This window comes from Diadema antillarum, unplaced genomic scaffold, assembly GCF_040938485.1.
Source record: "Diadema antillarum isolate AM-2024a unplaced genomic scaffold, OU_Dant_1.0 seq00000876_RagTag, whole genome shotgun sequence".
Classification (NCBI taxonomy): Eukaryota; Metazoa; Echinodermata; class Echinoidea; order Diadematoida; family Diadematidae; genus Diadema; species Diadema antillarum.
The window spans coordinates 278,721-306,672 of record NW_027271740.1 but is presented as its reverse complement, the minus strand read 5'-3'; the positions used below and the strand labels follow the sequence as shown (position 1 = coordinate 306,672).

The window sequence follows — 27,952 nt, the reverse complement described above, 5'->3', positions numbered from 1 at the left end:
ATTGAATATATTATTTGAAATATCTGTACGCGAAAATAACAGCTTATAGAGTATCTATTGAAGACATACACACACGCGAATAAACACACACACACACACACACACACACACACACACACACACACACACTTTTAAGACAATGAACCCGATATTCTGTACATCTTAATGGTGTGTTTTATTGAACATTCGTCTAATTGTTTTCTACATGAAACTGAATGTCACTCGAAGAATCGTTGGACCACGCGATGTACATGCTTGATATATCCGACGCTATTTACCCCTCCAGCCATACACAGGGGTACACGGCTTTCATCAGCGCGCCTTAGCGTTGTTCTGACACTGCTGCTGTACGTCTACTTTTTTCCTCCCTACCACCATCTCAAGGAGAAAATAATGTCGACAGAAAATCGATTTGAGTGAAATCAAAAGAAAGAATCAACCAAGAAGCGAAAGTTGCTATTGATGTGACATTTTCATTCATCTAAATACTATCTCACGTTTCCTTGCTAGCATTCCTTCGTCCCAGGTCCCCATATCCTTTTCAATATTTTAGTTGTTTATAATTTTATAAGCTGTACAGGATTCGCTTATAACTTTCAGTAACTCCTGGTATGGTTGTAAATGAAAAAGCAGAAAATGAATAGGGTTCTATGATTTGATATTTAGATGAAAGCGCAAAATTCCATTGACAGTCTCAAAACTGTAACACTTCTATATTTGTTTGCCCGATATTTTTCAAAGTTCAAGTTATTGTGCTCTGTCCTTTTATTTCTGTATTATTCAGTTAAATGTTTAAATGCGTCATAATGCATCATATACATAGACATATACAATATATACAAACACGTAAGCCAATATTGCTTATATATTCATACACGATTCAATCTATACAATATTTCTTCTTTAGATTTATTAATCAATATTCATCAACTCAATTTAAGTTTTTTTAATTTATCATTTAAATCTTTCGCTGCACAATGCAAAGTAAAATCTAATCATTCATCTATTTTGAGAACAATTAAACCTTAACGACTGACAGGATATACAGGAAAAGAGTGTTATACTGTACATGTTAACTTGTGTCGTGATTAAATTGCAATGATCACTCTTTTGATTCAACGGTTATGTCAGCTTTCTTAAGAAAACATATGATTCTAAAATACATTCTAAAAGACCATCCCCAAGCATTTTACTTGTCATAGTGATTTTTTTTTGACAGAAGATCTTTTGATGAAAGATTTTTTTCTTTCCAGAAATTAGTAATCTCTACAGTACAGTCAATGTTCAGCCCCTTTTGATTAACTGCGATCAAAAGAGCGCGAGAAGTAAAGCTAGTACACTACAGAAGAGCGACGCCCTAACGGCCACGCTCCCTGATGTAGTCATAACAGGTGGTTCCTCCGTGGGCTGAGTCGTGACCTGGTTTTCCCGCACGAATCCGTTCTGAGCGACGATCTCGCTGTACATGACTGCCGACTGTTTGGCCTGCCTGGTGAGGTCCGGATCGGAGAAGTCAATGTAGTGCATTCCAAAACGTTCGCTGTAACCCGCTGCCCACTCAAAGTTATCCAGGAGTGACCAGGCAGTGTACCCCCTGACGTCAGCTCCATCAATATTGATGGCTAAAAGATATGATAACAAGGAACGGTTTACTTTATAAGATATGTGCGTCCTTTTGTCTACGAAGGACCTTTATTACTAGTATGTGTCTGGTTTTGTTTTGTTTTTTTCACACATTTATCACAGTGTGTTTGAAGTTCAAGTAACTTGACCAGCACGATTATGCCGCTGTATTACACAATTTGGATGAAGACCTACTGTAACACTAAAACCAAAGTTGTTTTTCATTTTCTTTCCCTTTCTGGTGCATTCTTTAGTATACTGTTTATCACTATTGCTATTATCTTGTGACTTCTGTCCCTTTCAACGAATGGTGCATCCAAAAGTCCATAGTACACTCCGTAGAAATGTATCAAAATCTCATAAACTTAGCTCAAAAATTTTGCGCTGAAAGTTTCTACATGTAGGCAGCAATGATGCCAGTAAAAGTGAATTGACACTAGCCCATTTCTACTCCATGGAATCAAGTAAGGGCAGTATACATGATTATTCAGCTAGAGAAAATTAGAAAAGTACTAATCCTTCGAATCATACCAGCCAGTTGTACGGTATTGTGAGTACAGATCTTACTCTGTAATGCAGCATAATATTGATTTCAGAAATACATTTTACTAAAAGTGACTTTGTAATCACTCAACAAACCTTTTAAGACCTCGTTGATGTAGGCACGGAAGAACTTCTGTCTGCTCACGTCGTCCAGCTCGTAGACGTCGGCGGTCGACACACCGTTCTCGGTGACGTAGATGGGCATGTGGTATTCGTTGTGGATCCATTTCAGCAGGTTGCGAATTCCCCAGGGACACACCGCAAGCCATGATGAACCCGACGAGGGCCAGGCAGCATCTTGCCACGTTCCGACGTCTGAATCCTCCCAATAGCTCGGATTGCTATTGAGGTTTTCTCCGTTGTCCACGGCATAATTAGATGTGTAGTGATTGAGGCCAAAGAAGTCGCTAGTACCCTTGATTTGGGCCTTCTCATCCTCCGTGAACACAGGTAAGCGCGACTCGTTGTAGCCCTGGGCGGCACTCTTTGTACCAATCTTCTCTTTCATCACCTCGGGGTAATCCCCGTTGATGAAGATCGGGTGAGCATACCAGCCGAGGTTGAACTGGAGGTTGCGATCAGCGGCCTCGACGTCGGACGGGTTGCTTTTATTCCACGGCTCAGCATGGTTTGAATTCAGGGTAATGCCTATCTGACCATTCTGTAAAGAGAAAATAAAATCAGTGAGTCAATGATAACCTCTTACAGAATAACGTATCAAGAATATGCGTAAAGAGGGAATCATTTTTTTTCCATTAATTTCACAGCGATGGTTGGCATGATTACATCAAGTCCATTGATATCGCAGCCAACATGCAATGGCCGATGTATGTATTCTTTATTTGTCGACGTGTTCATTCCGCTGGTTGTTTTATAACTTGTTGTTCTCCAACGGATCAAGACAGAATCGGAATCTAACCTGCCATCTCCTGTAGGTGTCGTTGTAGGTATGGTAGGCTTTAGCATGAGACTTGATGAGATTATGAGACACCCTGTAGACGGTAGAAGCCATATCTTTGATTCCAGGGGCGTTCGTACCCTCGCCGTAACCCAGCAGCGAGACGATCCACGGCTCGTTGAAGGTGATCCAGAATTTCACACGGTCACCGAACCTCTGGAAGCACAGGTTGGCGTAATCGTTGAAGTGGTCGATGATGTCCTCGGTGTCCCATCCTCCGATATCTTGCAGGGCCTGAGGGAGATCCCAGTGGTAGAGCGTCACCATTGGTGTGATCCCGTTTTGGACGAGTTCGTTGATGACGTTGTTGTAATAGGCGATTCCTGCTTCGTTGACGTTGTTGATGGTTCCATCGGGCAAGATTCTCGCCCAGGAGATCGAGAATCGATAGTACTTGAGTCCCATCGCTGTCATTGCAGCCACGTCCTCGGCATACCTGTTGTGTGTGACAAAGTAAGCAATCATTTAAGAGCGTACTCCCACCGTAACATGTGGCCATTGTGACTGGTAACAAAACAAATCTTTCATTTCCATCATCAGCTTAGAGCGGATTTATGTGATTGCTATGTAAATGGTTCGTTGTAACAGTCTATTGAATGTGTATTCATATCAACGTAATGATTGACTATTATCATAACGACAGGAATTAAAGACCAATATAAGGTATATTTATGATAATGATCTGTTTATTGTTTTTTTTTAATTATAAATTTTCTAGACAGTGAGTAACTGGGCTAACCTGTCAACTCTATCATGTCTATAGTTTTTATCTATAAGTGTAAGATAGAGTCTCATATATATCATTGTTTCATCTTTCTTCTGTGTCAAAATGTTCAGCTTTCATCAAACTACTATGCCAATCATTAAGCAGAGAAACATTATTGCACATTATAAAACACCAGAATGGACGAAGCCGAAATGTTCATTTACACTTTGATTGCACAATGATCGCGGATTGATTGTGCAATGATTGCCGATTGATTGCACATTGATTGCACAATGATTGTACATGAATGTATAATGATTGCATATTGATTAACGTTTACTGAAAGATAAACGTATAGTCGCGCTAGATATTAATCCTTAAAAGGCTGAAAACAATCCCTATCACACTTTGTAGGCCTATCTTTATTTCAAGATATGATACTACTGGTAGACCTGACCTTTTTTATTTTCCTTCTTGCAACGACACGTTCATGCCCTCTTGACTGTGATATTGAACGCTTTTCGGTATAAACGGTTACCTGACTTTTGTTGCCATACATTTCCATCACGCCACGTCAAAGAAACAGGCTTAGTTTTTATTTTTACTAGCCAGTGGCGGTAAATGGTAGACGATATTGCTGAATTTTGACTCCCATGAATCATGAGCATAGGAGTCTTATGAAATACAAAATCTTTAGCATTCTGTGTACGCTACATCCTCTTGGCATCAAATCTACCGGGTCTCAGGGGTAATGTTCGTTATTCCGGAGGTTCGTTAATTCGAAAATGAATTAATAAGGTTCCTTATAAGGATATTCATTATTTCGAAACACACATACTCCCCATGCCTAAAGGTTCGTTCATCCAAAAATGAATTAATAAGGTTCCTCATAAGGATATTCATTATTTCGAAACACACATACTCCCCATGCCCAAAGGTTCGTTCATCCAAAAATGAATCAATAAGGTTCCTCATAAGGATATTCATTATTTCGAAACACACATACTCCCCATGCCCAAAGGTTCGTTCATCCAAAAATGAATCAATAAGGTTCCTCATAAGGATATAAATTATTTCGAAACACACATACTCCCCATGCCTAAAGGTTCGTTCATCCAAAATGAATTAATAAGGTTCCTCGTAAGGATATAAATTATTTCGAAACACACATACTCCCCATACCTAAAGGTTCGTTAATCCGAAATTGAAAAAAAAAGGTTTGTTAATCCTAGACATTTGTGGCGTTATCCCAAAGGTTCGTCATTCCCAAGGATCATTAATCCGCAAATGAAATATGGTTCCTTATTCCGAAGGTTCGTTCTTCCGAGGTTCGCTATCCAAAAGGTTCGTTATCAGAAAAATGAAATGAGGTTCGTTATCCGAAAATGACGTAATGTTCGTAAATCCAAAAATGATAAAATGTTCGTGTAAATAACGAACCTTAGCAATTCAGAATAAGAATCTGATTTCATCAGGGATTTACGAACCTTCGGAATTACGTACATTCGAAATAACGAATTGTAAACAAATCTACCAAAGCGAGAACTCCGCTTCTTTGATGACGTTGAATTAAGAGAGTAGGCCCATGTTAAAACCTCTAAAATATCGACAGCTTTATCAATAGCTTCACGAAGAGACAAAGAGAGAGAGAGAGAGAGAGTTGTTGGATAGTATAAAAGTCCTGCCTTTTTTGACACACACACACACACAGACAGAGACACAGACACACAAAAATAATCCAAGTCCACAAATCTTTCACGACTTTGATTTCCTGAAATCTGATTCAAAATTGGAGTAGTGGATTTGCGTAACGTGAGGACTAAAGTTTGAGCAGTAGTGACCATTTTGGAGGGAGAAGTAGGGTTGTCAAAACCTACACACACACATAAACAAAAATGAACTCTGGTTGTTTTGTAATAAAGCTAAAAAGGTTCATAGCGATGATGTCAAAGCCTCATCTAATTTGCATGTGCGATTGCAACCGATATCTTTGTTGTGTAGAAACATGTGACACCTCACATTTTTACAACTTTCTTATCTTACGTCCGAAAACCGTACTACATACTACTTTGAGTGTATGTCGGTAATAAATTCCAAGTGCCCACCAGTCTGGCTTGTTCTCATAGACTTTGGAACCAAGTATCAGTCAAGACAGGTGTTCATCTTTCTCACGCTTTACCACTTGTGATATGATACCTCACGCCAGTTAAAACTACACATTATTACACAATGCTAAAAACAGGTCCGAAGAAAATTAAGGGTGTTTTGAGTGCTGTCCTGTATTTCTAAATTGTACGTATTTGAATTTATATGAAAACAATTTTTTTTTGTCTAGATTAAATCGTTCAGCGCTGGAACTTCTATGCAAGATACAACACCGGTATATGGCAAAATAGAACAGCCAGAATAATATGATGTGATAGATACTCCCTATAAGATAATCATCTATTTGCAATTTTAAACAGTAAGCCACAACCCAAATAAGCTCAGTGTGAATAGACTTAAACTACAGACAAGTATTCATTACAATTCACTAAAACTTTTGTCTGTAACCGCTAATCTTGATAGAAATTGTTTTAACTAAAATAGCAATGCCTCTGACATGATGCACTTTGTTAGTTTTATGCAACTTTATGGCGTAATGCAACATTGATCTACTAAAGATTTACTTTTTTGGTGACTATGATCCACAAAAGTAGATAAAAGACAAAGACTTCAAAAACGCCCCGAGGACTTGAAAAGAAAGAGGTTGTTAGTAACGGATTCACTGAGAAAAGGAATTTTATGATAATTTCAGGTACAGATTGATACCTTTTCTCATCATAATACGTGTTAATTGACGCTACTTCATTAAACGTATTTCGTAACTTACACACATTTTCTTCCGAATAATTCAAAATTTGTATTCATTTGGATTCAGCATAACACATTTTTACGAAGTCAAATGAACGCAGAGTGTAGTGTAATCTATCGTGCTATACGTAACATAGGTTCCTATCGACAAGTGCAGTTGAGTATGAGTGGCATATAATCATTCAAATCAGTTCAAATGAATTTATTGGGAATTTTTTTTGCAAATGAAATACAATGTAGAGTTTTCAAGACAATAAAACATACAGAGTGTAGGCTACATCCGAACATAACTGAGATATACTTGTACAGATTAAAGAAAAGAATAAGAGAACACGTCCATTGGTAACCAGTCGGGATAAAGTGAATCAAGTAAGCTCACTGATGGCGCATGTATTGGGAGTGTGAATGCAGAAGACTGTCGTCAAATAAGCATATAGTTTGAGGATGCGACAGCCTTGAAAGAGAAAAAAAAAAGAAAATGGGCAAAATATTCATAACGCATACCTCTCGAAAACAACAGACAAAAACAGTTATTCTGGAATCACATCATGGTTTAAAGTAGCAGATGTCAAAGTAGCTTACTTTTCGTAACTGTTGCAGGCGACATCACCAGTGTCATTGTTGTAGACATTCCCGCCTTCATGGGTGTATGTGTCCCATATGTTCACTCCTTTACCTTCAGCGTCCCAAGCACCTTCGATCTGGTACGACGACGTCGCAGAGCTCCAGGCGAAGCCCTCGGGAAAAGTCCCGTAGAGAAGGGCGTCCCTGACGGGATCGTTGAAAACGTCCGGATACACAAACTCTGGATCGTCGGAAATCGCCGGAGCGACACTGAAGATGACGGAAATAGCTAAAACTATCAGTAATTTTGTCATGATTACAACTTTGATACTTTTATGTATCAATGTAGCAAAAACGAAAAATTCAAATTGTCAAAGATGCCAGCAAACCACTTCTGGAAAATGTTTCTCAGTTTCTAAGTTATTAATGTGTAACTTTGCTGCCGTCCTTCCTATTGATACATCGGTGTTCATAGACCGAGTGTATTTATTGATAATGCTTTCAAACCCCCGACCGCTATAGTTACTACTTCACATTGCTTAGGCGACCGGGTAAATTTGGAGGAGGTAACGCCCCTTATTGCATAAAAGATTTGATAACGTTATTTTGTTGGAAGGGTCGTATTTATCTCGGGCACACACGCCCTTGTACCCTCCTTGTTTATCAACTTTTACAAAGAATTACACACTCAAACGAACTTTGGGTATTCTTCAAGAGTAACCATGGCGATGGAACCCAAGTTTTTGATAGATGTCAAGCTTCTATCGAGCAACAGTCAATACAACCTTGAAGAGTAAATGGAGGGGCTTTGACCTAGTGACCTTTCATCTCTTCAAATAATGGCGGAGATAAGATTGATACTAATATTGATACTTACGTTGAGAATCACTCTCACAACGTTATCTTTTCCCCATATTTCTGCAAATTCTGAATGGAGAAATATGAAATTTGTATCCATACTTTTGTACAGTTAGACGAATTTTTCTGTGAATTTGATGTTATTTTGATGATGTTTAAAGAAGAATGTGGGTTACGGGGCTTTGGAAGGGTCGGTTGAGAGTGCTATATGTAGGGTATATAAGTCATATGTGATAACTCAGCCATCAGAATGAAATTTTGTTATGAAATGTAAAAACAGTGATTTAATTATATTTGGGGTTGTGCAATCACATTTCGAAATACCTTTTATTTATCAGTCATGTAAACCTGATGTTTTGTGTATGATGTTTTGTAGTTTTAATGGAGTAGAGGCAAATCAGTCGTCACAGTATTTTTTGTGTAATTCTGTTTGTTTTGACAAATGCGGAATATGTTCTTATCTTGCATAATGCTCAACTTATTGATTTCTGTAATTATGATATTTTCCCACTTATTTCTATCACACGTGTAAATACTTTATTCTGTAATTGTCTGAATGTTTGAATTTGTATGTACATATTTTATGTTATATTACACGCAATTTAGCCCTTGGGCTACGAGATGTGATATGAATAAATAAACCTTTCAATAAAAAAAAGAACCTGTTTGCGTCTGCGCGAAGCCTTTTGTTCTCCGCATAAAATAATGCATTGAGATCATCGAATGGAACTTATTCCCTGAACTTCTACTTTGAAGCGAAGGGGGTGGGTCTGCTTGCGACTCCCATGAGGGTTGCTCTTCAATGACGGAATTCCTATAGAAATTTTCATCTCTGCAATTGTGAAATGATGTAAACATAACAGTGCAAATAATATGGTAGCGTTTTCCAACATAGTCACTATAATGCTTGTGTGCGATGAGACTGAGTAGTTTTATCAAGTTATGGTTCGCCACATTCTGTTTGGCTTATGCTGTTCACTGTGCTAACAGATGAAGAACTAAAGGCTTTAAGATACTTTGTTGTTCATCACAACATCAGAAGAATGATGAACATGGTAATCACACACTGATACATGATATAACCCTTCTGTGCGTATCCCTTTCGTGTTTCGATTTTTTTTAATCAAAAGTATTTCGAGAGTTCGAGCAAGAATCATGATGGACTATCCATGAAATGTAAGAAGTCGTCTGAATTTCCAAGAATCTTACTTATCGTATATTTCGCGTTGCAACATCTCACACAGGGATATGTATACCTACATAATGGATAGGCCTACGGGCTATGGATGACTCTGAGCGCAACCTCTATATTCAGATCCAAATTTGGTCGATGCGTAGGGTAGGCTGGGTCATGGCCAGGTGAGGTGGCGTCAAACTTGATAGGTTCGTCATTCCAAAGCTTGTTTAAACCAGTTCAAAAATTGTAGACATGCACTCGGCCCATCTATTAGTTTTTGGTTGGTTGGTTGGTTCGTTTGTTTGTTTGTTTGTTTGTTGTTTTTGCTTTGCTAAACTATTCTAAGGTTTCATAATACTCTTGTGAAGCGATTCCCTTTTTATTCGTGATTCATGAATACTAATCTTTACCATAGCCTCTTGTGTGTTCTTTTAAATTTGTCAGACCTAAACCAAGCACTACTGTTTGACCATAATCTGATTCGAACCTACAACTTCCTGATCCCCGGATAGGCGTATCCACTAGACCACCGAGCTTCCTTCCACCCGACAGCCAGTGCTGGTTCTAATCCTTGTGATTTGCAGCGGGTAGGCATTGCATAGAACCCACAATAATGTCAAACTCGTCCACTAATGTCATAATCACCAAAAGTCAGTAGTATATAATGCATTCAATGAGTTTTGACATTTGCGGTTGACGCATTATGACATTTGCGGGTAATTCTGGGATCAACCTTCATCCCATCTCTAAGAGTGGGACTCTTCCCACCTCCCTGGACAGATAAACGTTGATCGAATTGTAGTATGATTCACTATTTTTCATTATTCTAATGGGAGCAATGAGTTTTGACATTTGTGGCTGAGGCGTTGTGACATTTGCAGTAAAATGGAAATTTTGACATTTAATTGTGGTCACCGTGCTATATGACATTTGTGGTTGACGTGTTATGACATTTGTGGTAATTTTGACATTAGTGGACGATTTTTATATATGTGGGCTCTACAAGGCTACTGCGTAATTATTCAAATTCTAAGTGGAATGCAGACAACACTACACTACCAATTACTATGTATGATTTACATGTACATGTATATGAATCAAGTATTATGACGTCACGAGCTCTGATGCGCGTGACTGTGGTGGTTGCGAAGATACTGGTTATCTAACAATGCGTGGACGTCATGGAGTAACGTGTACTAGAGAGAAGTGTGTGATACCTCCTTCGGGCCTTGCTCATACACACTGAAAGTGCATCACTCTACTCACGTTACTCTTGCGTGCCATTGTTTGCACCATTTGCCGCAATATATTTATGCTCAAAGAGGCTACAGAATTTCATAAAATGAGTAAGTATTGGGAATATTGAGTTGATAATTATTATATTAGACATGGAGCTATAGGCTAAGTAGCACCATGATTATAAGACATGAAAAGTTAGATATACAACTTGCATACTTCACCAAGTCTACGTTTTGTTAATCATTGAATGATATATTAGCGTTTTGATAACGCATTCACTAAGAGGAAAAGAAAGAAATAATATTATTATGTTAGCAATGTTACACAATTAGATAAGCTTATTCTTGCTAAATGTTCAGTTTAACGATTTGTTAAAACTTTTTTTTTCCATTTTTGCGTTTAGAGGGAAATAGTTTGTCACACCCCGTCCATACTCCCAGAACACCGTCTTGGAGGACACAAGGGGACCAGACCACCAGCAACATCAGCCAGAACGACAGGCTGACCAATGGAGTGGATCTGATTTTGAAAAGGTTTCCATTCAATCTTGTTCTTATTTATGCTGTGCTCAGTCAACTATCGATCATATTATCAAGCGTCTGTGCTTTGACTGAAGTATGGATTCTTGTTTGTTCAAGAAGGTCACGGACGAAGACAAGATAATTTAGATGTTTGTACATCAGGAGTCATTGTTTTCATTCGAATTTTTACTGATAGTGAAACAATTGCGATAACAATTATCAAAGAAAAACAAGAAAAGAAAAACGCTGAATCATTGTACTCTCAAAGTGGGTTTTTTTTCTTAGATCTTTAATTTCGTCTTATTTGGCGGCCCCTAAGAATCATTGATCTAGACAGATCTATACACTAGTACTTGCGACACAAGGTTTTTTTACTACTATTTTGATTCACCACGGAACCTTTATTTATCTCTTTTCTTGGCAGGGCAATCAGTAAATGGGAAAAGAAACTCGAGCGATGTGCCGATGCGATCTCTCATTCACCTGACTCAATTCCCTCCCTTTTTATTTCTGGAGAGGAAACCTCTTCCTCAAGAGATAACTATGTGTGCGGACCTTTCAAGGATCTCTTTTCCACGCAATGTTCAAATTCAGTATCATCTAAAGATGTCGCATTGCTGGGATATGATGAGGAAATCAAAGATGACGTCAAAAGACAAAGAAATGGAGAGAGGGTTTGCTGGAGTCAGACTGCTAAGTTTACCACACATGCCGATAAAGTCCACTTGCAGCCAGCCGTCGAGTTTGCAAGGAAAGATCAAGAAAGGAAACACGATGCTGACTCTATTACCCATACTATGGCAGCTGATAAACTCCAGCGGGTCATTACAGACCAAGTCATGGTTTCAGGAACGCACTTGGATATGCCTGATAGTCAGAATTTTAGTGAGATTTGCAGAAAACAGAAGAAGGTTGCTGGTGACGAAAGGCTACATGAAAAAGTTACAGAGCCATCTACGCCGTCCACATTTAATCGTGTTTGTATCGACAGCTCAAGCGAACAGTTATTCACAGATGATACGAAGAGAACATTAATTGTCGAAAGTCTGGCATCGAAGCCCAATTTGACGGCTCAAATTGATGGAGTACAAAGCAATGACAGTAATCATGTGAATCTTGAATTAGTTTCTGCACCAGAATTTGTTGAAAATGACAACAATAGATATCTGGAAAGAAGCGATGCAGACATTGTTGAAAATATCTTGCAGTCATCGATTCCAAGATGCCAAACCGACTCAGAATCGTTGATGGAGTTCGACTATCCAGATGCGATTGCTCAGCGGAAATATGATGTGATAAAGATTCTCGCTGAACTTCAAATGAACGAATTAAGAGAAAGCTATGGTCAATGGAAGCAAAGATATTTGATCAGCACAGGTCTCGCATGCTCATAAAATAACCGAAATATTCCAACAGAGAATTTCCCACCAGAACTCGGACATTCCTCTCCTATATAGTGCTACCTGCCTACACACGTATAGAGGCATGCTGAGAATGATACGATCATTCTTATCCTTATCAACGCCTTTTACACTATATTAGCATGAAATGAAAAAAAAAAAACAGCAAATAGGACCCGGGTAAAAGCGTAATAGATAAAACGGAACAATCCTGTACCAGCATAGTCAGATTTTCTGGCAATTTGATAGCATTGCAGGGAACTTTGATACAAAGAGATTCCTTGGACCAATTAATTTCCTTACATCAGAAGCGAAGACAATTTAAACCAAACAGGAATGTAATCCAGTCGGAATGACCGAAAGAGTCTAACGTTAATCAATTAGATCTCTTCACACCAAGTTTCCACAACACTGATTGAATATAATTTTTATTTGTCTATCTATTTCTGTATTCATTTAGCTATCTACCAATTTATTTGTTTGTCTTCTTCATGTTATCCTCAGCAGAGTTTGCATATATAAATTAATCTATACGTTCATACAAGTACGAAATGTTGTGATCTTGTGAGAAATCTAAAAAGAAAAATGCGTACGAAAACTAGTTTGTGTTATCAAACAATTTCTAACGTTATAATTTAATTTTTCGTGAATAAAAGCGTCCATTACCACATACATAGGCCGTGTAGTATTATTTTTTTCATTCATGAAGATTTGGTATTGATTGGCCTATATGCTTTGAAAGTTCATCAGCTGAAACAAAAAAAAAATCTTCCGATGGTTATAGATAAAGAATGGGCATTACATTGCAATATTTGTGTTGCTACATTTCAACAATAAGAGTGGACGGCGTTGTTGATTTCATTTGTCACATTTTGATAAGAACTAGCATAGTCATCTTTTATTATGTTTAAAGAGCATCAATATTTGATGGTACGATACCGGTAATTGACCTGGTGGTGAACTGCAGACTGAAGTGGCACGTGACCTTATAAGTGACAGGTGGTTAAACTAAAAATATATTGAATGTGTGTATAATCGTGTTCTGTGTCTCAATGACAAGTGATGTTCTTGACATCACGGGTGTGAGAGAAAAGAAAGAACAAAATAAATGATGACTCCAATGAAAGCAAACAAAACACTACAGTTCACTGGAGTGTAGGCTATATGCTCAACATTCTTCGTCGATGATAATTCATACGATAACAATGTGTGTGTGTGTGTGTGTGTGTGTGTGTGTGTGTGTTTTAATTCTGCACTCATTTCACAGATTGTCGGCCTATCTTCGTCGCTTTGAAAGAACGACAATGGACGGAAAATGGGAGGCATATTCCACTTTAGTAGTGTTTATATAAAATGACTGACAGAAGTTTCATCAAAATTGGATTTGGAAAGTATATTTAGTAATGACGCTGTAGAGATCAACATGTTTTTAACCATCAGCGATATTTGCTGCAACCACAATGTCGTCACAATGGAACCCTAAAAAACGGGTCTAAAGGGATTGCCTCGGACCCTTCCCCTTCCCCTAACCATAATCGAATCCCGAATTTAATCCTAAACCCAAACTCCGAACCCTGACCCTAATCTTTAAACTAACCTTATTACTAACCAGCATTTGGCCATGGGGGGGGGGGGGGGGGAGGGGAGGGGGAGGTGGTAATTACCCCCGTGGGGTAATCGCCCTGCAAGATATGATACGCCAAAAAATCAGTTGTGAAAGATGAGCAGTAAAGCGTGTTTTTTTTTTTCATTGAAGAAAAGGGTAAGACAAGTGAAGACAAAAAGGTCGAAATCGGATTGGGAGAGGGGAGAGTATTGACCTTTGACTCAACCACGAGCACTAACTCCTAATACCCCCCCCCCCTCACACACACACACACACACACACACACACACACACACACACACACACACACGCTGTAGTAGTATACACATACTTACATCAGCGGTAAAAAAGAAAAGAAAAAAGCTATGTCATGCCCCCCGATTGAATTATCATTGGCTGACATGCTGACTATCTGCTGATGCTCTAGATAATTGTCTCTGTGCGAGGTTGCCGAGTAACCCAATGAACCTGTTGGCTTGAAGGTCCCGTGGTCTCTGTATTTGCATCATGCAAAGTTTGTCACGACATAATAAACTACAGAACGTCGCTTTATGATATGCTTCCCAGGGGCGGATCCAGGAATTCTGTAAAGGGGGGGGGGGGGGGCGTGACTAATATTTCTGGTGCCACTTCCGGGTTTCATTTCATTGTTTTTCTTTTTATTTCTTTTGTTTTTTACGAAAAAGAAAGGGGGCGTGTGCCTTTTGCGCCCCCCTCTGGATCCGCCACTGCTATACCTCTTCATGCTCCCAATAGGTCTTCAAGTACACATCGAAAATGGAGTTGGGTTTCTTCTCACCTCCCTGGCATTACAAAACTACAGCAGAACCACCAACTAATAAGTGTCCAAATGGAATGCATATACTTCATTGCAATTGCACGAAATTACAAAACGTTGACCTTTGACCCCTTGGATCAAATCTTTTCCTCCAGAATTATTTTGAGGTGATTCATGGCCATTTACTATATACTTTTAATCAAGTGTAAAAAGTCAATCATTTCCATAATATGGGGAAAATACAACTAGTGTAATTCCACTGAGTAGTAAATAGATTTTAGCATTTCAGCCTGACCTTTAAGCCATGACCCATATAGCCATCTAGGTGAATCATTATAGGTTTCATGAAGATACCATGAGCCATTTCCAACTTACAAAATAATATGAAGAAAGGGCGAAATTTTAGCATTTTTCATTTTAACCTGGACCTTACACCGCTCAGTCCATGGCTATATGTAAGTAGTATTAATTGATATAACTATAATCGTTGACAATGATCATATCGCGTAATCTTTGCACATATTTCTGAATACATGCTTGATCTATTCGACGTTGATAATGGCACCATTTTTTTTCTCGAAAAAGTATAGGTATCAATGTTCATTACATAATACGTTTCATTAATATGTTTGTTCATTGTTTGTTCCATTGATGTTGTTTATTTGCATTGTTTGACACACTACAGCAGACGTCGATTTAAGTCATGCCAAATAAAAAGTGCGTTGAAGATAATATCATTATACTTTTAAAGGAATACAAGACGCATGATCCCATGAGGCTCGCAGAATAAGTGCATGAAATACGAAAACACATACACACAAGCAGACATACAACACACACTGAACACACAAAACAATAGATAATGAACCCGACATCCTGTACATCATAATGTGGTGTGCTTTATTGAACATTCATTTAATCAGTTTCTACATGAGAATGAATTTCACTCAAAGAATTGTTAAATCACTTGATAACGATTACATATGCATATACATGCTTGATTTATCCGATGCTATCAGCGCACCTCAACGTTGTTCTGACACTGCTGCTGTCAGGGGCGTCACCAGCTTTTTTTCAAGGGGGGTGCGTTTTGACACTAAATGTTTACGATATTTTTTGGACAGACATTTGGAATATAGGAAGCTCTCAATCCCTTACAGTTTTTTTAGGGAAACCGGCGCACCGGTAGCTAGGATTTCATCTTGGGGGGGGGGGGGGGGGGTAATATGCGAGGGAGCGAGCAAGGGTGGGGGGGGGGGGTGAGGGTGTGGAAGTGCCGGAGAGGGTTGTACCCCTTATAAATGGATTATAGAATGACGGTGTGAAACGACAAATTACCTCCAGCGATATCAGGGGAACGGCATAACGACCACATGCGAGCGAGCGGAGCGAGCGAGCTTGAAAATGTTGACATTTTACAGTCCAAAAACTGCCGTTTGTAGCCATATTCTTTTGCTTTGTAAATTAAGGGGGGCGCACCGAGCGCAACTGCTGGTATAATTACTGGTAGCAACATCAGGTAAATGGCATAATAATTAAATGCGAGCGAGCAAAGAGAGCGAGCTTGGAAATTTTGTCATTTTACAGTCCAAAAACTGCCATTTGGAGCCATATTTTTTCGCTTTGGAAATAAAGGAGGGGTAGGGGCGAACCGGGCGCAACTGCCGGTAATTACTGGCAGCAACATCAGGAGAATTGCATAACAATTAAATGCGAGCGAGCGAAAAGAGCGAGCTTAAAAATTTTGATATTTTACAGTCCAAACACTGCCATTTAGAGCCGTATTTTTTCACTTTGGAGATAAAGGAGGGGTGGGGGCGCAACGAGCGCAACTGCCGGTAATTAGTGGCAATAACATCAGAAGAATTGCATAACAATAATTAAATGCGAGCGAGCGAGCGAGCGAGCTTGAAATTTTTGACATTTTTACAGTCCAAAAACTGCCGTTTGTAGCCGTATTTTTTTGCTTTGGAAATTAAGGGGGCGCATCGCGCGCATCTTACTGCTGGCAATATCTGGCAGCAACATCAGGTGAATGGCATAACAATAAATGCGAGCGAGCGAAGAGAGCGAGCTTAAAAATTTTGATATTTTACAGTCCCAAAACTGCCATTTGGAGCCATATTTTTTCGCTTTGGAAATAAAGGAGGTGGGGGGGGGGGGGGGGGCGCACCGGGCGCAACTGCCGGCAATTTCTGGCAGCAACATCAGGAGAATTGCATAACAATTAAATGCGAGCGAGCGAGCGAGCGAGCTTGAAAATTTTGACATTTTACAGTAAAAAACAAACAAAACTGCCGTTTGTAGCTATATTTCTTCGATTTAGAATTTAAGGGGGCGCATCGGGCGCAACTCCTGGCAAATACTGGCAGCAATATCAGGAGAGCATACTAGTAATGATTACATTCGAGCGAGCGGGACGAGCGAGCTTGAAAATATTACATTTTACAGTCCAAAAACTGCCGTTCTTTTCTTAGCAATATTTTTTCGCTTTGGAAATTAAGGGGGGAGGGGCACCGGGCGCAACTGCAGGCAATTACTGGCAGCAACATCAGAAGAATGGCATAAAGATTAAATGCTAGCGAACGGAGCGAGCGAGCTTTAAAATTTTGACATTTTACAGTCCCCAAATTGCCGTTTGTAGCTATATATTTTTTGCTTTGGAAATTAAGGGGGCGCACCAGGCGCAACTGCCGGAAATTACTGGCAGCAACTTCAGGAGAATGGCATTACGACTAAATGCGAGCGAGAGGAGCGAGCGAGCTTGAAAATTTTGACATTTTACTGTCCAAAAACTGCCGTTTGAAGCTATATTTTTTTTCGCTTTGGAAATTAAAGGGGGGGGGGGGACGCCCGGTGCGCCCCTCTCCCTGGATCCGCCACTGGTAGTCAAGGGTGTGGGTTTATGTTCATGACTGGGGGAGGTATGACCAGCGAGGTGGCGTCGAAGTGACCAAGCGGGGAAAGGATGTCCAAAATCTGCACTTTAGAGCATCCCCTAAACTAATTGTGCGTGTTTGTTTGTGTGTGTGTATTATAATGTACATGGAAAAGTTAGGAATTAGCCCAGGTCAAGTCTTTTCATTGGCAATGCAAGACATTTTTACATAGACTAGTATGTAACGCAACACTGCAAAATCAATGATCTAGCTTTGATATAACGAAGCGTAAGGTACAAAGGTGTACATTCTACATCACATTGCGCAACATTGTAGCGACTCTTCGTTCGGATGTACCGAGTACACTGCGCACATCCTGCTTATATGCAGAATGCCAACCAGGAATCACGCTGAATCACAATCTTTTATCGGGTCCGGGGTTTTTAAACAATGTTTCACACTGTATCTATACCTATCTAATTATGGTTAAAAGAAATCATAGAAAAATATCTTATTTCTTGATCACCCTTTCATTCAAAAGCAGTTTACTAACACTTGAATTACTATTTCGGTAAGTCTTTTTTTTTTTACCAGCGGATTGGGAGGGGGCGCACCCCTACCCCCCCCCCCCCCTCCCCCCGTAGTTACGCCACTGCTTTTGGGTGAAATAATTGGACAGATTTCTTGAATTCTAACAAAAAAACAAGAAAATCTTTTCATCGCGGGAATTATGATTATGTGGGGTGGGGCAAATGGTACGCTTGCCTTCCAACATTTCTATGGGGGCAACATTTTTGTTTTCTTTCAAAAGCAAGACAATCTTCTCATTTCGGGAATTATTAATTATGGGGGAGGCAAAATTTAAATATGCTTGCCCCTCCAATATTTTTATGGGGGTAACTTTTTGTTTTTCTGTCAAAAAAAGAGATAAGAAAATCTTCTCGTCTCTGGAATTATGGAGGGGGGTGGGCAAAATGATACGCTTGCCACTCCATTTTTTCATCTTTTTTTAGTGAGGCTAGGGCTCGCTCTTGGGCTGGCAATGGATTGGTCAGAAGTAACGTACATAGACCCTAAGTAGCACACGTATCTCCGTATCGTACGGATGTACAGTACGGTCGATAAATAGTAAACACTGTAGAATACTAATAGATATGTATAAAATCAGTGCTGCCAGAACCAGGGGTGCGAATTGATTTGTGTGTGTGTGTGTGTGTGTGTGTGTGTGTGTGTGTGTGTGTGTGTGTGTGTGTGTGTGTGTGTGTGTGTCCCTGGTGCAAAATATAAAGAAAAAAATAGAAAAGAGTAATCATCTAGCATCCGGCGTTGAGGTCGCTCGCAGACTGATTTTTTTTTTTTTTTTTTTTAAGGATCTGAAGGGGGGTGCGTTCGCACCCAACGCACCCCCCCTGGTGACGCCCATGTGCTGTACGTCTAATTTGGAGTCCATTTACTACCAATCTCAGGGAGGAAATAATGTCCACAGAAAATCGATTTGAATGAAATCAAAGGAAAGAATCAACCAAGAAGCTAAAAATGCTATTAATGTGACATTTTCATTCATCTAAATATAATTATCTCACGTTCCTTTGTTAGCGTTCCTCCCCCCCCCCCCCCCAGTTCCCCACATTATTTTCAGTAATTTTAGTTCTGTATAATGTTAGTATAAGCTGTATAGGATTCGCTGATAACTTTCAGTAACTCCTGGTATGGTTATAAATGAAAAAGCACAGAAGGAATAGGGTTCTATAATTTGATACCGATATAAAAACATGAAATTCCACTGTATCAAAACTACAACACTTCTATTTTTGTTTGTCCGATATTTCTCAGAGTTCAAGTTATAGTGCTCTGTCCTTTTATTTGTGTATGTCATAATAATGCATTATACACATAGACATATTGGTCTAGGGCAATTATCCTCTTGGCAATTACCCCGGACCCTTCCACTGGCCTTAATACTAATCCTAATCCTGAACCTAATCTTAACCGTTAACCAAACTCCTAATCCTAAAGCTAACCCTAACCCTAATCTTTACTCTATCCTTACCACTAACCAGTATTTAGCCCGGGGGGGGGGGGGGGGGGGTAATTGCCCTCTGGGGGTAATTGCCCGGATACGACATATAGTATACAAACACGTAATTCAATATTGTCTACATATTCATACACTATTCATTCTAGACTATATTTTGTTTTATTCATTCATCAATTGATTCATCAATTCGTTTTCATTTTTCGCTGCACTATGCAAAGTAAAATCTATCCATTCATTATGAGAACAAAATGCCTGAACGATTGACAGGACACACGGGAAAATAGTGTTATAGATGTTAGTTTATGTACCAAAAATGTGAATCTAAAAGGCATTCTAAAGGACCATCCCCAAGCATTTTACCTGTTATATTAACTTTTGACAAAACATATGTCCTGAAATCATTAATCTCCACAGTGCAGTCACTGTTCAGCCACTATTGATCACGTTCATTGACTAGCCACTGTACTCAAAAGAGCGCAAGAACTAATGCTAGTAGTAGTACATTCCACAGGAGCGACGCCCTGACGACCACGACCCCAGATGGTTCCTGAGTCTCGCCCAGGTTTTCCCGCACGAATCCGTTCTGAGCGACGATCTCGCTGTACGTAATTGCCGACTGCCTTGCCTGCCTGGTGAGGTCCGGATCGGATCGATCGATGTAGTGCAGTCCAAGCTGTACGGTGTAACCCGATGCCCACTCAAAGTTATCCATAAGTGACCACACAGTGTACCCCCTGACGTCAGATCCATCAATATTGACGGCTAAAAGATAATTATGATAACAAGGGATTGTTTACTTTATAAAATATTTGTGTCCTTTTGTCTACGAAGGGCCTTCATTATGATTGTGTCTGTTGTTTTTTGTTTGATACATTTATCACACTGTGTTTGCGCCCGCCAAGGTTAATATCAGAAGTTCACGTAACTTCTTTTCCGATTACGTCTGTAGGCACACATACGCGGAATATACATTGAAGTTGATTTATTTAGTTTGTTTGTTTGGTTGTTTTTTTTTTGTTTTTTTTTTGGGGGGGGGTTTCTGGTGTGTGTGAAAGCAACAGCTAATTCTTAGAATGCTGGGACAGGCGAGGCAAATTGGCAGTAATACGAATGCACTATATATTTAAGTCACTAAGAAAATACAAGTTACCCATGCAGGGTTGAAACTGGATGCTGCTGTCCACAATTGGATATAGGCTTGCTGTAACACCAAAACCACATTTGCTTCTCATTTTCTTTCCCTTTCTGGTGCATTCTTACTGTTTATCACTAAGTTGCTGCCATCTTGTGACTCCTGTCCCTTTCAACGAATGATGCATCAAGAAGTTTATAGTACACTCTTTAATAATGTCTCAAAACCCCATGCATATACTTTGATCAAAAATTTTGCGCTGAAAGTTTCTACATGTAGGCAGCAATGTAATCAGTAAAAGTGAATTGACACTATAATAGCTCATTTCTACTCCATGGAATCAAGTAAGGGCAGTATACATGACGTGGGAATATTCAGCTTGTGAATATATGGGAAAATCATAAAAGCACTAAATTGCTCCTTCGAATCATACCAGCCAGTTATCTTATACGGTAAGAGTGAGTACAGATCTTACTCTGTAATGCAGCATAATATTAATTTCAGAAATACATTGATTTTGACTATAAGAGTGACTTTGTATATAATCGCTGAACAAACCTTTCAAGACCTCGTTGATGTAGGCTAGGAGGAACTTCTGTCTGCTCACGTCGTTCAGCTGGACTCCGACGGTCGACACGCCGTTCTCGGTGACGTAGATGGGCTTTTTGTATTCGTCGTGGATCCATTTCAGCAGGTTGCGAATTCCCCAGGGACACACCTTCTGCCACACCGAGCCCGTTGAGGGCCAGGTAGGATCCTGCGACTGTATGACGTCCGAATCAGTCCAATAGCTTGGTGTGCAGTTCAGGTTTTCTCCACCATCGACGGCATAGTTGGTTGTGTAGTGATTGAGGCCAAAGAAGTCGCTAGTACCCTTGATACGGGCCTTCTCATCCTCGGTGAACACAGGTAAGCGGGATTGGTTGTATCCCTGGGCAGCACTCTTTCGACCAATCTTAACTTTCATCACCTCGGGGTAATCCCCGTTGATGAAGATCGGATGAGCATGCCAACCGAGGTTGAACTGGAGGTTGCGATCAGCAGCCTCGACATCGGACGGCTTGCTTTTATTCAACGGCGCGACATGGTTTGAATTCAGAGTGATGCCTATCTGACCATTCTGTAAAGAGAAAATAAAAACAGTGAGTCAATGATAAGTTCTAGGATACAGAATAATGTACCGAATATGTATAAAGATGGAATCAAAATTTTCTTGCGGAATATGACAGCGATGGTTTGTATGATTATATCGAATTAATTGATACTGATATATTCTTTGTTTGTCAACATGTTGATTCCGCTGGTTGTTTTACAACTTGTTGTTCTCGGACGGATCAAGACAGAATTGAAATCTAACCTGCGTGCTCCTGTAGGTGTCGTTGTAGGTGTGGTAGACCTTAGCATGAGACTTGATGATATTATGAGACACCCTGTAGACGGTAACAGCAGGGTCTTTGATTCCAGGGGCGTTCGTACCATTGCCGTAACCCAGCAGCGAGAGGACCCAAGGCTCGTTGAAGGTGAGCCACAGTTTCACACGGTCACCGAACCTGTCGAAGCACAGGCTGGCGTAGTCGTTGAAGATGTCAATGATGTCCTCGGTGTCCCATCCTCCGATATCTTGGAGGGCCTGAGGGAGATCCCAGTGGTAGAGCGTCACCATTGGTGTGATCCCGTTTTGGACGAGTTCGTTGATGACGTCGTTGTAATGGGCGATGCCTGCTTCGTTGACGTTGTTGATGGTTCCATCGGGTAAGATTCTCGCCCAGGAGATCGAGAATCGATAGTACTTGAGTCCAATGGCATTCATAGCATCCACGTCCTTAGCATACCTGTCGTGCATTGTCAACATGACAAAGTAAACAATCATTTTAAGAGCTTACTCCAACCGTAAACTGTGACTGGTCATCCTTCATTTCCATCATCAACTTATAGTGGCGTATGATGTCTTATGTGTTTTATTTTTTTTTTGCGTTTTTTTTTGTTGTTGGTATGTTGAATGTAGATTTATATCTGGACGTCATTATGACAGCAAGAATCAAAGACCCGTATATAAGGATTGTTTCTATCTTTTTCTTGGTTTTCGATTGTGTGTTTTTTTAAGCAGTAACTTGACTAACCTGCCAACTCTAGTTTTTATCAAAAAGTGTAAGATAGAGTCTGATTCAAATTATTGTTCCATCTTTCAAAATATTCAACTTTCATAAACTTTGTGAATTATTAAGCACAGAAACGTTTTTGTACATAATAGAACACTAGGACGGAAGTCGGAATGTTAATTTGCACATTATCGATTGCACATAATGATCGCAGATTGATCGTACATTGATTGCGTATCAATTGCACATGGACTGTTCTTTTGCATCTTTGTTTCATTTTTTTTTTAACTCGAATGACTGTTGAAAATACGACAGCTATTCTCCGGTACTGTTGTATTTTACTTCTGGTATATCCACTTTGCTTATATCAACCTGCCTGTATAGACGCTAGAAATAGCATCAATAGCCACGCAGGGGTCAAGACGATTTACCAACGCAAAGTATATATTGACCTAATGTGTACTGACTGATAAAGTAACAATCGTGATAGATATGGCTCATATACATGAATCATTATGCTAGTAAAAACCCTTCACGCCTTGTATACAGGGCGTATCAAAAATAACGTTACACATTTGAAAAAATTGTCTAAATTAATTTTCAAAATATTTGGAAGATTTTTTCATATCTATGGATGCCCAATAGTCTCATCTATCAAGTGCAACCAACAAAACAAATTTTTGTTCACGCTTGGCTGGACACTGACGCTCTTTGTTCAGAGTGTGAAAAATGACTTGCGCCAAATTGAAAGAAGATGGAAAATTCAGCCAAAAGCCCAAATAAGTGCTCCTATTCAAACAAATTGCTCTTTTGCTTGAAGCTTTGATTATGTTATGATAGTCTGAGATTTTTTTGTTAGCTTTTTCATAATTGTAATGATTTCATTTCTAAATCAATTGGTGAGAATTAGAGGGTGTAATTACTTTAAGATCTTTAAAGCACAGTTTTCACAATACACGTAGACATCAATACCATATGCCAATTATTCATTATTGTGGTAGTGGTACCACATTCATCAACATTCAAATCATTCTTCAATTGATTGACCAATCAATCAACCAATCAACCAATCAATCAATCAATCAATCAATCAATCAACCCATCAATACATTAACCGATATATCAGTTAGTCAGTCATTGAGTCGTTCAATCAATCAGTGAATAAACTGAGTAATCAATTAATCACTTTTCAGTCATTGAAATAATCAATCGGCTGATTGAATGAATAAATTAACAAATAAATCAGTTTTTCAAATATTGATTAGCCTTTAAGTACGTCGATCTGCCACTTTTTATAAAACATACATACAAATGTGACTGAGTGATTGTTTGATTGATTGATGGATAGATTGATGGATAGATTGATTGATTGATTAATTGAATGCTTGATTGATTGGATTGATCGATTGATTGATTGGATTGATTAGATTGATTAGATTGATTGGATTGATTGTATTGATTGAATGATCTAAGGATGCATTAATTTGTACTTTTCTTCTTGACTGAGTGACTGGCATGTGGGTTCGATATGTCTGTGCATGATTTGTGATGACCGTGCTTAAAAGATCTTGATGTTGTTAATCAACCTTCCATAACGCAATGGAATCATTTAAAACGTGACAGAAAATTGCCAGAAAATTCTTAAACTAACATAGCATACTAGTAATCAAAACTGTGAGCAAAAAGCAATTTGTTTAAATGAGAACACTTATTTGGGCTTCTGGTTGAATTTTCCATCTTCTTTCAATTTAGCGCAAGTCCTTTTTCACACTCTGGACAAAGAGCGTCAGTGTTCAGCCAAGCGTGAACAAAAAATTTGTTTTGTTGATTGCACTTGATAGATGAGAATATTGGGAATCCTTAAATATGAAAAAATCCTCAAAATATTTTGAAATGTAATTTAGACAATTTTTTCAAAAGTGTAACTTTTTTTTTGATACACCCTGTATAGGCCTATCTTCGAATTTCAATTCAATTCAATTCAATTCAATAGTTTGTTTATTTCCATCATCAAAAAAGAAAAAGAAAACATGATTCAAAGCGGTACAAGTTGTCTCTAGTCATTCATCTGAGGAGAACAGTTTTTTTTTTCGAATGCACCATAAAGTATATGCACGAATGAAGTCATATAAAAGAAACACACACTTCAAAAAAGAAGAAGTAAGTTACCATGACGGAAAACAGTGTTCCACTAAAAAGCCAAGCTTATATAAGACGTGGAACACTGGAAACAAAACAAGGACAGCACCCATTTATTATACCAAGAAAATATATTCGTATTAAATACATCTATTTACCATTGTACATTCCATTTTTTTTGCTCATTGATATAATTATGATCCTGATACTATAAACAGTACTTTATGATTTTAGAATACAAACATACTGTATAGAATATATAGAAATAGCAAATTTATGGCACAGACAATATTTGGCCGTGCATTCCAGGGAAATGTGACCAAAAGAGGAGATATACACGCGACCACATGAAACAATAACGACAACATCAACAATAACGTAAAACACAGAAATAACAAAAAATGAAGAAAAGTGCCCACACACAGTTACTGGACAACGAACTTTACTTCTAGACATGATATTACTGGCAGACCAAAAGATTGTATTTCCGTTGTTTGCAACTACTCGTTCCATGCACTCTTGACTGTGGTATTTAACGTTTTTGGTATATAAACGACTTTTGTTGTACATTTCCATCAAACCATTTGAAGGAAACAAGCTTTGTTTTTATTTGCCTTAAGGCCTGATGGTAAATGCTAGACGATATTGCTGAATGTTGACTCCCGTGACTCATGAGCACAGGAGTCAAATGAATTTAAACATCTTGGCATTCTGTGTGAGCTACATTCTTTTGCCATCAAATCTACCGAGTCTCAGGGTGATGTTCGTTATTCCGGAGGTTCATTAATTCGAAAATTGATTAATAATCTTTCTTATTGCAGAGGTTCGCTATTCAGAAGATCAAAAAGGGTTTGTTAATCCCAGACATTTTTGGCGTTTAATGTTCGTTTAATGTTCATTCACCAGAAAATGAAATAAGGTTCGTTATTCCAAAGGTTCGTTATCCGAAAAAAAAGAAGAAGAATGAATGAGACTCGTTATTCCAAACTTCATTATCCGAAAGTGACGTAATACTTGTACATCCGAAATGAAATAATGCGCGTAATAACGATCCTTCGAATCTTATTTCCTTTTTGGATTAACAAACCTTCCAAGTAACGAACTGTTACCGAATCTACCATGGGGAAAAATCCGAATCCGCTTCTTTGTTGACTTTAACCATGAGAGTATGTTAAAACCTCTGGAATAGCGACGGCTTCATTAAAGTTCCTGTTTACTTTTGGGAGATGTGATTTAAAGATGTTTAAGATATCACATTTGATGCACATATGTAGGTCTTTTGAACCACAAAACATCCGACCATACGAAAATTTTGCAATAAAGCCTAAAATATAAGGAGATATCAGTATTTTTCTTATTAAACCATAAACTGTAGACGGTTTAGTCTGGAAACATTTTGTTATAACTATTGTTCACATTTTGTGTATTCAACAATACTTAACATCGATTATACGGATTAAAAATTTTACAGTGGTTGTTTCTATCCATAACTCACATTTTAGAACTATTTTAAACCCAAATTATGAGCTCAGTGCGAATAGATTTAAACTACAGATAAGTATTTGTTATCCACGATCACTTAAACTCTTATCTGTGACAGCTAATCTTGACAGAAATTGTTGCCATGAACTAAAATAACAATGCCTCTGTTATGCACTTTGTTAGTTCGTGACAACTTTCTGGGGTATAATGTAACATTCATCTACTAAAGATAGACATTTTGGCCAGTGTGATCTAGACAAAAGATTTAAAGAAGTAATTCATATAAGATTCAATGATGACTTGAAAGAAAGAGACTGTTACTAGATGATTCACTGAGGAAGGGAATAATAATCATCGGGTGCTGTTCGTTATTCCGAAGGTTCGCTATTCCGAAGGTTCATTATTCCGAAGGGTCGTTAATCCGAAACACGCAAATTCTCTCTACATATAAGGTTCGTTAATCCGAAAATGAAAAAGGGTTCGTTAATCCGAAAATTTGTGGCGTTATTCCGAAGGTTCGTTATTCCGAAGATTGGTTAATCCGAAAATGAAATTCGGAACAATGAACCTTCGGAATAACGAATCTTAGGAATAAAGAGCCTTCGGAATAACGAACCTTCGGAATAACGAGGTGTAACCTAATTATCATGATAGTTCCATCTGTATAGAGAAACACCTTTTCTCATACTATGTGGGAATTGATGCTACTTCACGAAAAGCGTTAACTTCGAATTTCCGTAGTTGCACAATTTTCTTTCGAATTATGTATAAAACTTTCACCTGTTTTTTTTTTTCATTATTCAACGTAGCACTTTTTTTCAAAGTCGAAATTGCTGCGGACAGGTTTAGCTGAGTGTGACAGAGGATAATCATCTTTTGAAGTACAGCAGGTGTCAAAGTAGCTTACTTTTCGTAACTTTTACAGGCAACATCACCAGTCTCATTGTTGTAGACATTCCCGCCTTCATGGGTGTATGTGTCCCATATGTTCTCCCCTTTACCGTCAGCGTCCCAAGCACCTTCGATCTGGTACGACGACGTCGCAGAGCTCCAGGCGAAGCCCTCGGGAAAAGTCCCGTAGAGAAGGGCGTCCCTGGCGGGATCGTTAAACACGTCCGGATACACGAACTCTGGATAGTCGGAAATCGCCGGAGCGACACTGAAGATGATGGAAATGGCTAAAACTATTGGTAATCTCGTCATGATGCTTTAGCGTATCGAAGTAGCACGAGGGAAAATTCAGTCTGTCAAGATTCCAGCAAGACTAAAAGTTGTACAACTTTGCTGCCGTCTTCCCTTTATAGGCCTATCCAGTATACGTCACTGTTCATGGACTGAGTGCATTTAGTGATAGTGG

At 38.9% G+C, this 27,952-nt stretch overlaps 1 protein-coding gene across 1 annotated transcript; it reads right to left on the bottom strand.

Annotated features, from left to right (window-relative positions):
* Positions 1-151: 151 nt before the first annotated feature.
* On the bottom strand, positions 152-27,798 carry LOC139740716 (lactase/phlorizin hydrolase-like). The gene is made up of 9 exons (XM_071651281.1): positions 27,503-27,798; positions 22,233-22,707; positions 21,434-21,995; positions 20,318-20,505; positions 8,584-8,593; positions 7,266-7,488; positions 3,086-3,560; positions 2,263-2,827; positions 152-1,622 (listed from the first exon to the last, which is right to left on the bottom strand). Exons 1-9 carry the CDS (start codon positions 27,796-27,798, stop codon positions 1,309-1,311), a joined length of 3,108 nt encoding a protein of 1,035 aa, XP_071507382.1. The 3' UTR covers positions 152-1,308.
* Positions 27,799-27,952: the final 154 nt, after the last annotated feature.

Coding starts and splice junctions, on each gene's coding strand:
- LOC139740716 (XM_071651281.1), bottom strand. CDS start 27,798: ATGACGAGATTACCAATAGTTTTAGCCATTTCCATCATCTTCAGTGTC. Junction 2,828..3,085: donor ACACCTACAGGAGATGGCAG/GTTAGATTCCGA, acceptor TTCTCTTTACAG/AATGGTCAGATAGGCATTAC. Junction 1,623..2,262: donor CATCAACGAGGTCTTAAAAG/GTTTGTTGAGTG, acceptor CATATCTTTTAG/CCATCAATATTGATGGAGCT.